Source organism: Protopterus annectens, chromosome 7.part0 (assembly GCF_019279795.1).
Source record: "Protopterus annectens isolate FY-2018-M chromosome 7.part0, PAN1.0, whole genome shotgun sequence".
NCBI lineage: Eukaryota > Metazoa > Chordata > Ceratodontiformes > Protopteridae > Protopterus > Protopterus annectens.
This window is the reverse complement of record NC_056739.1, coordinates 475331583-475345992: the sequence shown is the minus strand read 5'-3', so window position 1 is coordinate 475345992 and position 14410 is coordinate 475331583. Positions and strand designations below refer to the sequence as shown.

Below are 14410 nucleotides of genomic sequence, written 5' to 3'. Positions count from 1 at the left end.
GCCAGGTCACATCTGAAGAGTGTCTTCAGACCAGCTATTGCACCTAGTTACATTCAAAAATAAAACAAACTAAAGATTAATCCTGCTTATTGAAATAACCAAATTGTAAATGCTTCCTTAACAATGGAAACAGAATTCCACAAAAAAATCCCTTTTCACCACATAAAGATGGCTATCACTGGAAATTGCCATTTTGATAATAACACCTCTAAATGTAGTGTTCAGGGATCTGGGAACACATGTTGACAGTAACCTGACCTTTGACCACTGTGTGTCTACTGCACAACTTATAAGTAAGGACATGGCATCCAGACGCAAGGGTGTCATTGTTCCATTATACTTGGCTGTCATACAACCAGTCATGGATTACCACACATCCTTCAACATGCACCCAGCAGGATAAAAGCACTCTCATCAAACTAAACAAACACATCAGAGGGAAAATAAAGTCTACCAAAGCCAAATTTGAGTTGAATTTGGCCTCCCAGGCCAAGGACAACCACAAGGCATTCTTTAGTTATGTCTGCAGCCTTAAAGGCAATACACAATTGTGTGCAGAGCTCATTGTAAATGGATCCACTTACACTGAGCCAGAAAATATAGCAAACCTACTGGCAAATAAATTCAGTTCCAACTTTACCTGTCTCTCCACCTCAACCTTCCCTCAGGAAATACCATCAAATATAACTCCCTCTGCTATCACTAGGGAATAGGTCCTTAATGCTGTCTCTAAGGCCAAAAACACTACATCAATGGGACCAAATAATATCCCAGGATGTCTTCTAAATAGTATGAAACATGACATATCAAGGCGTTTAGAATTGCTATTTAACTATAGCTTCCAAACAGGCTTTGTGCCTCATGAATGGAACAGTAACAGTCATCCCTCTTCACAAAGGTGGGCCATCTACAGAACCTGGAAACCACAGACCCATACGTCTCAATCATCTTATATGTAAAGGCATGGAAAGAATTATCATGAAAATGATCAATAGTGATATAGTAAACCTCCAGACACTGGACCCAACCCGGTTTGATTTTGTCAAGGGCAGATCATGCCTACTCAACCTAGTGGACTTCTTTGAGAAGGTCACCAAAGCAATGGGTGAGGGAAGAATGGTTTACACTGCCTACCTTGACCTGGCCAAGGCATTTGACACAATACCCCAATCAGGCATTGTTGACAAACTCAAGAGGTTAGGTACAAACTGATATGTCACCTGGTAGATAGCCAACTGGCTCACAGACAGGATCCAGGAAGCTAGAATTGGGGAGTCCACCTCAGTAAAGAGGACAGTCACAAGTGAAGTCCTCAGGGATCAGTCCTTGGACTGCTCCTTTTTGGCATTTACTTCCCTGAAGTCAAAGCCAGTGTCAGTTGTCTTTGGCTGACTAAATTTGCAACTGATTGCAAATTAGGAGCTGTCATTTAATCCCACACTTACACACATGTTCTCCAGGAGGGGCTGACACAGACAAACAACTGGAGTCAGAGCCATGGACTAAAACTAAATGCCAAGAAATGCATAATAGTATCCTTCAGTAAGTCATTCACCCCTATTAACTATCATATTGACAACACATCCCTTAGAGTTGACCCAGTATTTAGGGATGTAGGGACACACATAGATAGTAATCTAGCCTTTGACCATCACTTGTCTACAGTAGTGATTAAATCATTCTATGTTGTGCAACTTGTAAACAAAGGTATGGCATCTAAGTCCAAGGAAGTCATTATTCCACTGTATTCAGCATTCATCAGACCTGTCATTGAGTACAATGCCCCTTTGGTATGTACCTAACCAGGCATATCCAACAATTGGAATGTCCACAGAGGATGCTCACTAGAAGAATACAGGGCATAAGTAAAATGTCCTATGCAGACCACCTCAGGACTTCATCCCTGTATCTGTCTCTTACATGCTTTTGAGAGGAGATCTATGCCAGACATACAGGGCATTGTCAGACCCCACACTGATGGACCTTCTGCATATCTGGAAAACAAATAGCACCAGAATTACCCATTCTAAAGACTTAATCCTTGCCTGTGATATAAATAGGACTTGTTGGAGAGACAGGTATTTATCCCAGAGATTACTCCAGCTCTGGAACAGGCTCCCTATCCATGTGAAGCAGAGTTCCTTCCTAACCTAATTCAAGTGCAACCTGGACAACTGGATGGGGAACATGAAATTCATCCCTGGTTTGACACCTATGTCTCTAATGGACACAGGCAACCTGTAAATGGTTCATCTCCCAGGCCCTAGCTTGTAAATGTTTCATCTCCAAAGCCCCTGCTTACACTTCTCAAGGGTATCAGAACTTGTCAGAGATTTGGGATGCATGGCTAGGCTTAAAACAGCCCTTGTAGATGTCAGCCTAGTAAACACATATGAAATTATGAACCTTACCAGGTACTTGAAACACCTTGAGGAACCAGAGATTCCTCACAAAAAGAATACAAGAGTAAGCAACAAGTCCTCTGCAGACCATCTTAAAGCCCTATCCCTGTACTGAGTCTCATACAGACTGCTATAAGGTGATCTATGCCCAATCTATAAGGCATCCTCTGATCCCAAACTGATGAATTTTTGCATATCTACAAAACAAGTAGAATCAGAAATAAATGTGAAGGCTGCCAGCCTAGCCAGATAGGATTTTATACGTAATTCTATCATTTGTAAATATGAATGTTGAACTACAGACTTGTTTACTTAAATGAAAAAAAATGTTGGTAAAAAAATGTGGCAACAGTGCTCTCTACTGACCCAGTAAAAGCATGTTGTGACCCTTTGATCTAAAGTCATCTCCAGTCCATCTAGATGAAGACATTCTTTCTATTGTTTTAACCAAGAGTTACATTGCTAGATTTAAACATGCAAACATTTTATTGCTATGCTTCCTGACAAGTTGCAAGATAAGACACTGAGGTGTTAAAAATGTAAATGTAGTTAATGTGTAGCCTGGGAACACCAGGAAAGTGTAAAAAATGATGTAATGGGAATCAGGACTGAAAATAGTAATTTAAACAGAGAGAATCAGAAGGCATTAAGCATTTTTGTCTTGATCATCCAGCTCACAGCACTGTCTTGCTATGGATGTAAGTTATCTTAGACTTGTGTTTTCTTTTAGAAATAGCTAGGGACTAGAAATATTAGACTAAGTGATTTTCTGTGATGTCAGAACAGTACCACTGATTTATAGGGCCTTTGAGTAGCTGATAATTATTAGTGGGTGGTGGCAGCTGGTACTACCATGTAGGCTGGGTAAAAGGGGCACAGCTGGAGAACCTGTGCCAGTCTTCCCCAGAAGTGTCTGTGTGGTTGTATAAACTTATCTCAGAGTGTGTGTGTGTGTGTGTCAGTTGCTTGGGCAGGGACATGAAGCACTGGTTGGACAGAGTGGATGCTAGAGGTTTTAGCTTGCCCACTAGGCTGAGATCTGACCCTATAGCTGTACCAGTGGGGAGTCTTCTTGGGGACCTTTAGAGCAAGGGAGCTACCAGCTCCGGACTGACTGTGATCTCAGTGTGCTCTTAGGGGAAATTGCACTTTACTGTGTGTATTTGTTATCATGTCCTCATATATGAGATGCTCTCTCTGGTGTTAGTGGTGAGGACTGAGGCTCCTTGACTGCTGGGCCAGGGCACAGGCTTCACAATAACCATTCTAAGGACCTAAACCTCCTCTGCCACATAAAACAGGACATATTGGAGAGACAGGTACATGCCTCAAAATTAACCAATTTTCTGAAACAGGCTTCCCATCTATGTGAAGTGAAGCTCACATCTAACCATATTCAATCATAGCTTGAGCCAATAGATGTCAAATTACAAATTTACCACTGGTTTGGTGCCTATATCTCTAATATACAGGGGCAGTCTGCGAATGTTTGATGTATACAAGCCTACATTGTAACGCATACAAAATTCCTAGGGTTATTGACACATGTCAGCAATATTTTGGTAAATTTGGTGTAATCTTGGCTGTGCTTAAAATGGTTAGTGGGCCGATAGTCTAATAAAGACATATGTATTTATGTATTATACTATAACCATTTAAATATATATATTCTGTCTTCTAGTGATTCATTTATGACTGCTGCCTATGAAATTGTCTTAAAATGCATCTTTTATCTGACAAGGATGTCATTTTACTGTGGCTGTGCATTATTTTAGATATGGCTGGTAAATGACTGCTAATTTTGGGTATCCCTGGTCTTTGCTTGAAAGTGGTGCAGTAGAATCACTGCCCTACCCAAGTCATGCGAACAAATAAATACATATCTCACACTAAGGGCAAAGGAAACGCATTGAATGGGCAACTTGTAGTTAGTAATGCTTTGCAGCATGGATTTGGGGAACCAGAGAACAAGATAATAAGAAGGGGATACATTTCAGTTTAAAATTAATATGTAAGAGTTAAACACTGGCCAATTTTGAAACACAAATCCAATTTGCAAACTTGTATTTAGTTGTGAAAACTTTTGTTTTTGAGGATGGACAGCATGTGGATACCATTACGGTGTGTATCACAATGACATGTGCATATAAGATAGGGAGGTTTTTATAACTTCATGAAGATGTGAGTTGGAAGAAATTAAAATATAAGCTGGTACTTTGCCTAAGAATTCCAGTTTCTGAAAGGGTTATTTATATAAGGACAGAAGATAACAGTTTTTATATTTCCTCTGCAAATCTTGCCAATTAAAAAATGCCATGTAACAGGACTCATGAATTTAGCTAGTGCAAAAGAAGGTAAAACTACAGAACAGTTGCTTTTGAGCACAATATAGCCTTCTTGCATTCATTTTTAAGCTCATTGTACATTTGGAATAATTATTGCGATTGAAATAGTAATATTAATTAGTAATGTACTAAAATTGCTAAACATTATTTTTATGTTTTTTTATGTAGCTCCTCCATTATATTAAGAATATCAATTTTAAAAATACTGGAGGTGAATATATGTATTTTGATGCAAATGGTGACCCACCTGCAAGGTATGACATTTTTAACTTTGTTGCGATCCCGCATGCAAACAGCGGTTACTTTCAAGTGGGCAGCTTTGAGAACAAAGGTCTTGGAAGGCTAAAACTCACCATCAGTGTAGAAGATATTTTATGGAATGAAAAATTTAATCAGGTATTTTCAAATGAGATTTTACATTTTTTCTATGTTTTATAAATTCAGTGATTTTCCTTTTTTGCCCCTGATTTCCTTTTCTTTCTCTTCTCCACAGTGTTTAGTCATTCATGTAAATGCAGTACTCTATGCCTTTCAGCAAATATGGCCACTTTGGTGGCATAGGGAGAGATAAAGGCCTGATTAAGACCCAGGCAGCCCAGGTTTAATTAGCAGTTTGGGAGACTGAAGGAGCAGCAGGGACTGCTGAGTTTTACCATCCCAGAGTGAGTTGTCAGACCTGGGGAAGTCTACAGTGTTTATTCCTAGTAGAGGCTGGGGACAGCATGCTGGTAGGTATGCCAAGAAAGATGGAATCAGGTGGAGGCATGGATGAGCTGTCATGGAGACAAGGCCATATACCATGTCTCCATCACACTCCCTCCCCTCAGGCATACCACTAGGACCACAAGGGAGGGGAAAGTAAGCATTGACCTAGGGGTAGATTGGTGTGCCAGCAGACTCAGCAAGAATGTGGGGCAATCGGCCAACTGTCTGAATGAAGGAAGGGGCAAAAACAAAGCAAAAAAGAGGACACATCCTGCAAATATAAATACAAATAAATATGCAAAAGTGAAAGATTAGAGGTGCAACAGATGAGGATATTATAATTAGAAAGGCTTGATTTAGTCCAGAAATTGGTATGATAAATTGTGTTTGGACCACTTAAAACAATGAATATAATGAGAGTCTAGATGAAGATCCCTTTGAAGCAATAAAAACAGAATTAGCATGTTGGCAAAAGAAAGGAGCAAGAAGGAAAAAAATGTAATAAAAACACTAAATTAACAATTTTTTAAGCTTTAGCCAAAGTACACAAGAATACTTCCACAAACTCATTGAATACTAATAATAGCAATAGAAGGTACCATTTTAGAAAGTGCTAGTAAAATTTCTAAGTCAATGCTTCTACCAGGTCTAACGAAATTTAGCAGCTGTATTCTAAAACAGGACTGTTACTGGAGACACCTGCTGCATTACTGTCCGGCCAATAGGTGCTTTACTTTGGCAGCAAATTTTACAGAAAACCAAAAGGAATAGTAAGGGAAGCAAGTTATGTCCTTACACTTTGAGGCACATTATAACCGTTTGTGTAATAATACATGAAGCATTTTCACTTTAATGTCAATTAGTTTTTATTTGGAAAAGTGATATTAATGATAAAAATTTTAGAAGAAAATATTGAACAAAATATGTGGGGCATTCATTTTTTAACACAATACAAGTTGAAGAAAGTTTCAGTTTTCTAGGGGAATCTGGCACAAATGAATGTTGTGGTTTGTTACATGCTGCAGGGAGTGTGTAGGGGGGGGAGCTCACATATGCTTTGTTATCCCACACCATTCATGAATACTCACAGTGTGACTGAAACTGGTTATTTATGATCAGCACTGTAACTTGGTTAATTTGTTTACATTTGAAAAAGAAATCTCAACTATGGAAAAATGAAAATCTGAAATGGGTATTATTTCAAATGAACCCTAAACTCAAAAGATACCAGAAGGAATATTTCTTTCTCAAGACAGAAACTGTGCTCATTTTGAAAGTGAATAATTTGAAAATAAATGGTTTAAATAAAGAGGTACAGTTGAAATAATAATGAATAATGTTGGCAGCTTGAGGGCAAGTTTCTGATGGTTGTTCCGAAAATTAAAAATTGCTACTGTTTCTTTACAAATAAGATGACACCTTTTATCATTAAAATTTTGAGTAAAGTTTCTCTTTTTAAGGATTTCATAGGCTTAACTTCAAATGCATCATACATTATTCTATTTTAAAGTATGGAATTGTATTAACAATTTTACTTGTGGATGTGAACAAGTAAACGGTGCAATAAATAGAGGGCAGAATTCAATAAGGTCTACACGGAGTGATTTTCCATGTAGGCATAGTGGCATGGCCCTGTCATGGAAACCGGCAGCCATGCAATCCAGTAAAGAGAGCAGAGGAGCTTGCACGAGTGTACAGACACGGAAGTGTCCATGACATGCAAATCACCTCATAAGCAGGTAAAATGCATGTAAATGAGGGTGATTTGCGATCCATTAAGCAGAAAGGTATCCATGCAGAAGCTGTGTTGGTGTCAGAAGTGTACAGGGAAAATAACTATGTACAGAAATGTAAAAATTGAACAGGGGCTGCAAAAGCCCAATTCGAAAATTGGAAATGTCAGTGTAGGCAGTGTATGTCCAAATCTATGCCCTGTGAGTCTAAAACCTAATGCAAATTAATATAAAATAATATTTTTTTAATACACATATTACATTTGCGTGGTGTGCAGCAAAGCCCAAACATGCTGTTATGAAAAAAAAATTATTAAAATGTTGAAAAACTAAAAATAAGACATCTGTAAAAATAATGCATTATAGTGCCCTGCATCCAGTATGTACAATGGTAGGCATCAGTGGTTGCTAAGGAGACAAGCCCTGGAATAGTGAAATATCCAGGGTATGTGCAAGGATCTGTATGCAAATGAGCCAGGGTTACTGAATAGCAAAAATGGGCCACTTTGTCCACAGATAAAACCCGTGTAGTCTCAGAATCATGTTGGTGTTAGTAGAACATGTAGCTGACATCAAAAGGGGGAGTGCCACTATGTGTTTAAGCGGATTGGAGCTTGGTGGCACCCATTTGCACAGCACACTTCTCAGCTAGCACGGGGGTGTGTTCAGTGCTGCTAACATGTGTCTAGCTCCAAGGCACTTGCTTTAGTTAGTTTAAGCTAAGCTGAGCATGCCTTTGCACGGGGGTGTTCTAGACTGCTGAGCGCTCTTTATACTAGTGCTGTGGGTTTGTGTGCCACTCTGCAGTCCTTAGCAGTGAAAAGATTTAAAAAAAAAAGGAAATAACTTGGGAAAGCCAATCATATATAAATGTCTGATAAGCCCTGTTCCACTGACACTGGGCTATTTAAACCCTTTAGTGATGAACCTGGCAGGTGGAATGCATCATAGTCAGCCAATCACACAGGCTGCATCTGCAGCACACCACTATAAAGTATGCATACACCCTTCAATCTGATTTTTCCCACATACTCTGCACCATTAGAGTACACACTTGGAATTTTAACTGACAGAATTCTAGGGTCTGCTGCTGCTCTGATACATCTGTATGTGCTAGAGACTGAGGTCAGTGCTGATGCTGATGTTGACAGTAGGCCAAGACTGAAAAGGAGAAGAATGTTCAGGCCCAGGGTAACCTTCCAGGAGCTACATGAGCTGGAGATTGTAGAGCGCTACAGGGTGGACAGGGACATACTACAAGAACTCACCAAGCTCTGTTCACCTCAACTCAGACCCAGAGCCAATAGAGGGGAAGCCATCCAAGTGGAAACAAAGGTATGTGCAGCCCTTAGAATATTAGCTATAGATACATTTCAAAGATCAACTGGGGATATGATGGGGGTCTCACAGGCATCTGCATCCAGGGTGCTCCACCAGTTCATAGCTGCCAAGCAAACCTATGCCAGTGAGCACATTTATTTACCCTGCATCCCTGAGGAGAGGGCCAGCAGTATGCATCTCTTCTACCATTTAGCACACTACCCTGAGGTACTGGGTGCCATAGACTGCACTCATGTACACATCAAAGCACCACTCGGTGAGGAGGTAGAGTCTATGTCAACCACAAGGGGTATCACTCCATCACCTGCCAGGTCATGTGCTATGCCCAGGGCATTAACATCAATGTGTGTGCAGGCAGTCCTGGCAGTTACATCTGTACCAGACATTTACAGGGGGAAAATCCCATATGACCATCTACTGGAGGATGCTGGTGAAGCACTGGAACCATGGATGATGACATCCATCAGAAATGCACACACACCTACCAAAAAATGCATAATGAGGCACATGGACAAACTAGGAACATTATAGAGCATGTGTTTGGGCTGCTCAAGACACAGTTCAACTGCCTTGATATATCTGGTGGAGCCCTGCAGTACTCTCCAGCCACATGTGCACATATGTTCAGAGTATGTGTCATGCTACACAATATGGTACTGCAGAAACTGCTGCAGCAGGATCATCAAAGGGAAGGGACACACAGCCCCCCACAAGTGCCAAGGTCCCACAGCCACACCCACAGAGGGACTTGGAGGACAAACCCACTGAACTTGTCCCTGTAGGTAGACGTAGGCATGCCCAGTATGCCCTAGCCTTGACAAAAAGGTAACACATAGCACATGCACTGACAACCTAGGGTCCTAGGGACCGGCACCTCACTACAACTCACATACATAGTAAAAAGGATGCCAGCCACACCACACAACCAGTACCTTACCATGTATTGGCTGTGTACTGCGTGCGTCCAACAGAGCAGTGGTGGCTCATGCCATCAGACTGCAGCCCCCCCCCCCCAGCTGTGAACTGACTGTGGAAAAAAAAAAGAACATTTTTTAAATAATAAAATTGTATACTACTGTATACAGTAGTATATACTGCTGACTGTGGCTGCTTAGCCTTATCTGCGAGTCCAGCTGTCTTGCTGATGTCCCGGAACTCGAACTGCGCATGCTCAGTGAGTTCCGGGTGTTAAAAAAAAACAAAACAAAGCAGTTTCTGTAAATCTGGACTATTGTAAAACAGTCCAGATTAAGGAGAAAAGGCATCACTATGATGCCTGGAAGTCTATGTGGCTTGTAACCGCAGTTTTGTGAAAGGGGTTCGGACTGCCAATATTGCAGTCACGTACATGATGTCACTAACATGGATGGCTTCTGATTGATTCTCGCTCTCTTCCCGCACTTCTTTGAGTGCTGGAATAAAGGGCGAGCAACAGCCAATAGCACTCTAAGCACTGTAGTTGCTTGGTTTGCATTACAGAGCGGAGTTCAATTGCATGTTTGTTCAGATGATTGTGGACAGACAGTGAGTGACTGTAATTAAGCTAGCTGAGTCTGACAGGACAGAGAGTGTTTTCTTTACTTATTGGTGGTATGTATGCATTTATTTCCTTAAACCTTTTGGAATTTTATGGACAAATTTTTTTTATTATATGCTGGCTGCTGTCCCTGTTGCTGAATAATTGCTGATAATAACTGCCTTTCATTTTGTACAATGCCCCTGACTTTGCCATTGCCTTCCATTTTTAGTGCATTTGTTTTGTGGTTTTCTCACTTTTCTGGCAAATTGTAAAGGTGTGCAGTCAATAAATAATGACAGACTTCATAGCCTTCAGAAACCTGTTATTCTAGCAAGCAAGTTTTTAAATATATATGTGATGACTACTACTGGTATTTAAAATTCAAATCCATCTCGGACTGTGGGACTTTGTCCCTATTATTTATTTATTTATTTTTACTTTTCCCTGATTTTGTGCTAAGAGATGTTTCTAGCAGGAAAGGTTCTAGCCAGGATGCACATTGGAGAAACTGGGAGATGTTTGCCTTACAGTTACAGATTCAAAGAAATGTGTTTTAATGACAGACTTCATAGCCTTCAGAAACCTATTATTCTAGCAATTTTTTAAAAATATATAATGACTTATTATTTAAAGATCCATCTCTGACTGTCGGCCTCTGCCCCTATTATTTATTTATTTATTGTTTCTAATTTGTACTGATTTTGTGCTAAGAGGTTGAGAGATTTTCTAGCTATGGGATGTGATGTACTGTGTTGTTTGCAGGAAGAGTTCAAATTTGGAGAAACTGGGAGATGTTTGCCTTACAAATTGAAAGAAAACAGTACAGTAATCAGAAATATGTTTTATTTTTCTTTATTTCTATATAAAATATTCTAAGTTCCTCAATTATATTTCCATAAAGAATTTAGCAACCCAGCAACACTCTGATATCCTGCCTTGCACCTTATACAGTATTAATGTTGATTCTTTTTTTATATAATGTAATGATGGCATGACAAAAAGGTGCCCAGATTACCAAATGTAAATAAGAGAGTGAATGAAAAAGTTAAGGCAATATGCTAATAAAATAGGCAAGTTGGATCAAGGTGGTATAAATTAAAGCAGCTGCCTAAACTGCAGAATATAGAGGTGGTTGATGGAAGATGCAATGTAAGAGATGTCAAGACACTTAATCATTAAAAGAATGTTTAAGTACCTGCTCATAGTTTCATACAAACAAATGTAAGATAATGTGCCTGTTTCTCACAACCCTAAAGTATGACCGTATTCTGGGGTAACCTAACCTAGTAAGAACAAAATATGTGGACTAGCTGCATTTTTTATGTCTTTTGATATGTATGTATGTATGTATATGTGTGTGTGTGTACACACACACACACACACACACACACACACACACACATATATAATTTGTACCACTTATCTTATGGCTTTGTCCAGATTTCTTACTCTAAGAGGTATGGTGTTTTTTTTTTTGTGTGTGTGTGTGTGTGTGTGTGTGTGTGTGTGTGTGTGTGTGTGTGTGTGTGTGTGTGTGTGTGTCTGTGTGTGTGTGTGTGTGTGTGTGTGTGTCATACCTCTCAACTGTACAGATTTTGTATGGGTGTGGTTGTGTGTGTGTATGTGTGAATGTATGCATTATATTTCAGTGTGACTGCAATGTATAATTAATTGTAAAGTATGTAGAGTTAATTCCCATTTAGACAGCCTGATGGTGTAGGGAGATGAAAACCCTGGCACGAAGAATGACCATGCTTATCCTGTTGAAAAATTCATGCTGTCATGGGTAGATTTTTATCCAAGCTCTTGTGCAGACCAGTACTTAGAATGATAGCTGAGCTGGGTATGTTGGAGGACTGAAGAGACAGGGTCATTCCAGAGCCTGAGGAACTGAGGTCCCCATCAGGCCAGTCCTCATTGCCTAATGAGAATCAGCATGATGACATATGTGACACTGCTGACTTCTAGCTCCTCTCTACCTCCCAAACCAAAGGCTCCACTTCCCTTTCCCTTTCCCACCCCACCTGTGACAGCCTCAGCCATGAGGATACCATCTGGCTACCCATGCTCACTCTACTCCTCTTCTCATTGTCAGGTTAGCTACACTCAGGGTTTTGCACCAGTCATGGAAGTCAGGGATAGTGGGAGTACCATCCGATAAGCTGATGGTGAGTTGGTGGCACACATTACAGGAACAGAAAATAGAATTAAGACTCATTTGAAGTATTTACATTTTCATTATATGTTATGTTTGAAAGTATGTAGATTACATTTCTGTGAAACTGTAATGCCTAATTACTTGTGTAGTAGCTGGGTTATACATTAATAAGAAAAAGGAATGTGCTTAAATAAGTGACGGATTTAGGTCCCTCAGTGGTAAAATTAATAATTTAACCAAGAACCCTCTTCCAAAGTGGCAGGGATAATTCCTTTTCTATTGCCCATATTTCTTTTTCTTTCTCTCTCTCTTTCTGTCATGCATGCAAGCTTGTACATACATGTGTGTTTTAAAACATGCATGCTAAACTCTTGCTTTGTTGTTAGATGTAAGCTAGCAGCAGTAGAGGACAGCATGCTGTGATAGTAGAATTAGCAAAATGTGTCAGTTAGAAAAAGAGAAGATACTAATTTCTACAAAGAGCTGGTAATAACTTATTTGGATATGGTATTTACAGTTTTCAAGATCCCAACTCCATTATGGCATACTTAAAATATTAGTTGTCAATCACAGAGCAAAGAAAAAGATAAATATGCTCAGTTGAAGACGTGACGAAAACTTAAAGAAGCTTAATTTGTAGACCCCCAAAAAAGTAAAAAGGAGAACATAAACGATACATTACATTAAGTATGCAAGAACAAGGGTTATTGTTTAAAAAACTTTAACTTTAAAGGCACCTCAACCTACCTTCCTACCCCCACTGGGGTACCCCAGGGATCCATACTCGGTGTAATGCTATTCAACATCTTTATTAATGATTTCCACAAAGCCATACCCAACACCAAAATTGTGCAATATGTAGATGATTCAACTTTAGTCTGCTACGCCTCTAACCTCTCAGAGCTTCAAACAGTGACCCAAACTACTTTCTCTACCACTGAAAACTGGATGCTCTAAAACCACCTCTCGCTAAATGCCAACAAATCCAAAATGCTATTATTCTCTCCCTCAAAAGCTTCCCCTCTTGATAAAAATTAATTCCAAATTATTAGCCAAAAAAACTTTACTATAGAGGTTGTTCCCTTTGCTAAACTACTTGGAGTTAGTATTGATGAACACCTAAAATTCGACACTCACATCCAGCAAAATATTAAGAAAACCCATATAAAACTTGGTATGCTATACAGAAACATCCACTTTCTCTCTCCTTCCACCAGACAAACTCTCGCCACTACCTCTCTACTCCCCTTACTCTAATATATGGTGCTCCTCTACTAACAAACTTATCTGCCTCTCTCTCCTTCAAATTGGAAGTCTGTTATAATAAGATTTCTAAATTTGCAATCAATGCCAAATTCTCCTCCCATCATTGTACTGCCCTTCATTTGTTAAATTGGCTTGAACTCTCCAACCATCTAGACTATCTCCAAATTACTACAGCCCACAGACTAATTTTTCAACCTACTAAGTGCCCAGCACTAACCAACATCCTTCAACCTTACACCCCTCAAAGAACTCTTAAGATCTACTCACCAAAACCTAATCACTGTCTGCAAAGCTAATCCTCCTGCTGGTCAGCTTCTTCTATTCTTTTCCTTAGCTAAAACAAGGAATTCTCTTCCTTCCTCTCTAAGGAGTTGTGAAAACTTTGAAAACTTTAAAACTCAGCTTCATTCATACCTTTCCTCTAACAGGTAATGCTACTGCACTCTCCCCACCTAGCCTAATAATCAATCCACTCCTTAAACTCCTGACTAACTCTGAGTACAAGCTAACCTAACGTATATGTACATATTGTAAATAACATAATAATCCATCCCACCTTTTTTTCTCTCTTTTCCTTCTAAGTCTTTATTCTCCCTCTCAGTTAAATTACCACTGCCATCCTAAATATTTAGATACTATGTGACCAAATAATTTGTTCCTGTTCTCTAGCATGAAATGAAATTGTAATTGTGTCTTCTTTACTATGATTGTATATGTAACTAAACTATGTAATGCAGGGCTTTTCTCCCCGGGCTTCCACTGAAAATGGGCTCCCTGAGCCCAGTGGACCTCCCCGGTCATCAAACTGGTAATAAATAAATAAATAAACTATGCATTACATAGTGAGCTTAGGGAGAATGTAAGAAAAAGTATGTTTTTATTTAAAGAAAAGAAGTCTGACACTTTGCAGGCTTTACCCATAAACTAAACAGAATGCCAAT

The 14410-nt window shown here is 39.5% G+C and overlaps 1 protein-coding gene across 1 annotated transcript in view; it reads left to right on the top strand.

The window, feature by feature from the left end:
• LOC122805992 (extracellular calcium-sensing receptor-like) overlaps window positions 1-14410 on the top strand; it is a 304623-nt gene that overhangs the window by 181016 nt on the left and 109197 nt on the right. The window contains 1 exon segment of the mRNA XM_044076233.1: window positions 4916-5143. Within this exon segment, the coding sequence (XP_043932168.1) occupies window positions 4916-5143 (228 nt within the window).